The sequence below is a fragment of the Pundamilia nyererei genome, unplaced genomic scaffold (genome assembly GCF_000239375.1).
Source record: "Pundamilia nyererei isolate P.nyererei 1_Seehausen unplaced genomic scaffold, PunNye1.0 scaffold00038, whole genome shotgun sequence".
Classification (NCBI taxonomy): domain Eukaryota; kingdom Metazoa; phylum Chordata; class Actinopteri; order Cichliformes; family Cichlidae; genus Pundamilia; species Pundamilia nyererei.
The window spans coordinates 610,579-612,268 of NW_005187439.1; the positions used below are offsets into that span (position 1 = coordinate 610,579).

The 1,690-nt window shown below is 42.1% G+C and overlaps 1 protein-coding gene across 1 annotated transcript in view; it reads left to right on the forward strand.

The window, feature by feature from the left end:
- The window catches only part of adamts3 (ADAM metallopeptidase with thrombospondin type 1 motif, 3), a 125,284-nt gene that overhangs the window by 110,546 nt on the left and 13,048 nt on the right, over positions 1-1,690 (forward strand). Inside the window, exons 19-20 of the mRNA XM_013910194.1 lie at positions 516-529; positions 718-850. Coding sequence (XP_013765648.1) covers positions 516-529; positions 718-850 — 147 coding nt within the window. The remainder of the gene's footprint in view (positions 1-515; positions 530-717; positions 851-1,690) is intronic.

The window sequence follows — 1,690 nt, forward strand, 5'->3', positions numbered from 1 at the left end:
TTATCATTTTTCTACTGTGTTTGTTGGTATTATTCATATGTCAAATGTTATGTTTGGTTTTTAAACATCCCTGTGCGAAGAGCATCAGCATTTCAAATCTGCAGAATTGGCCAACAAAGATGTCACTGTGAGCTTAAATTTCACGACTTCATAGCTGCAAATATTTCAAACAAAGAAACAAACTGATACAACATTAATATTTGTCAAATTTTGCATCTTATTATATCTACTTGATATGTGACCTCTACTCTGACCTTTAGTGTGGGAACAGCATGAAATTTGTAATCCTGCAAAAGAAAATTACACATTTTTCCAGCTTACTAAATATCCCATAATGGTAAATGGAGTGGTTCTGATGCAACACTTTTATACTCGAGTACTTAAAGCACTTTCGTGTCTCATTCACACATTCACACTTGAACTGTTAACTGCAGTTCTTTCCCTTTTTGATGTTGCACATGCTTGTGTTATATTTATATTAGCCTGAATACACCTCTAAGATTTTATGTCAGCAGGCTTAAGCTCACTGGTATTTAACTTAAAAGTAGACAAAAGCTTTAAGACACATTTTAAACTTAAAGGAAATTAGATATAAAAATGTGACTTGAGTAATTGCAAAGGAACTTTGAAGTTTGAAAGTCAAACCCCAGTAAAAGGATGTAAACTGTCTTTCTAATTAAAACATGGGGTTTTTGGGGGTGGGGGTTTTCTGCACAGGGTTTCAGTACACCAAGTATGGATGTCGGAAAAAGGGAGACACCAAGATGGTTCATCGAGGCTACTGCGACGCTGGCAAGAGGCCCAAACCCATCCGAAGAATGTGTAACCTTCAGGACTGCACACAGCCTCAGTGAGTACAGGCCTCCCCTCATCCTCCAGCTAAAGAAAGTTTCTGTTAAACTTCTACTCAAGCTGGACCTGACGAACATGTTGCCAGCATTAAGTCTCAGTCATTCCCAGTGGGACTGACTCCACCAGAGTTGCCCTTTGCCACTCTTGCTCTTCATCAGTGGCAACTTATGAACATAATTTCTAAGTGCAGCCGAGGAGCAGAGGGTATCACAGCCAATGGTCTCGAGAGCTCGTCAGGGCTTTTTGTGGACGACGTGGCCCTCTTGGCTTCATCAAATGGCGACGTCTAGCTGACACTTGAGGAGTTTGCAGCTGAATTTGAAGTATTTGGGTCGGGAATTAGCACTTGCAGGTCTGAGGCCATGGTTCTCAGATGGAAAAGAGTGGAGTGCAAAATCAGTGTAGGGGATGAATTTCGTCCTCAAGTGCCAGAGTTTAAGTATATCAGGGGCTTGTTGAAGAAATTGACAGTAGGATTGGTCCTGCCTCGGCAGTGTTGCAGACGTTTTACTGGTCTGTTGTCAGTCTACAGTCTTACCCTCCATGGCCACAATCTGCAGGTAGCAACCCAAAGAATACCTTTGTGAGCTCAAAAGAGACGTACCCTCCTGCATATCGACAGGAGTCAGCTGACGTGGACGCCTCCTAGATGAGGCATTTTGGGCGTGTCCAACTTGGAGGAAGCTGCAGAGCCAGGACACACTTGAGAGGTGTCTTGTGTCTCCTTACGTTTTCACAGGAGCAGTAGGTAAATGCCTTTGTCAGCATCATTTAAATTTCAATTATCTGTTTCTTATCACTGGACTGTACTAGAGTGTGAAAGGAGTGAAAATGAAAG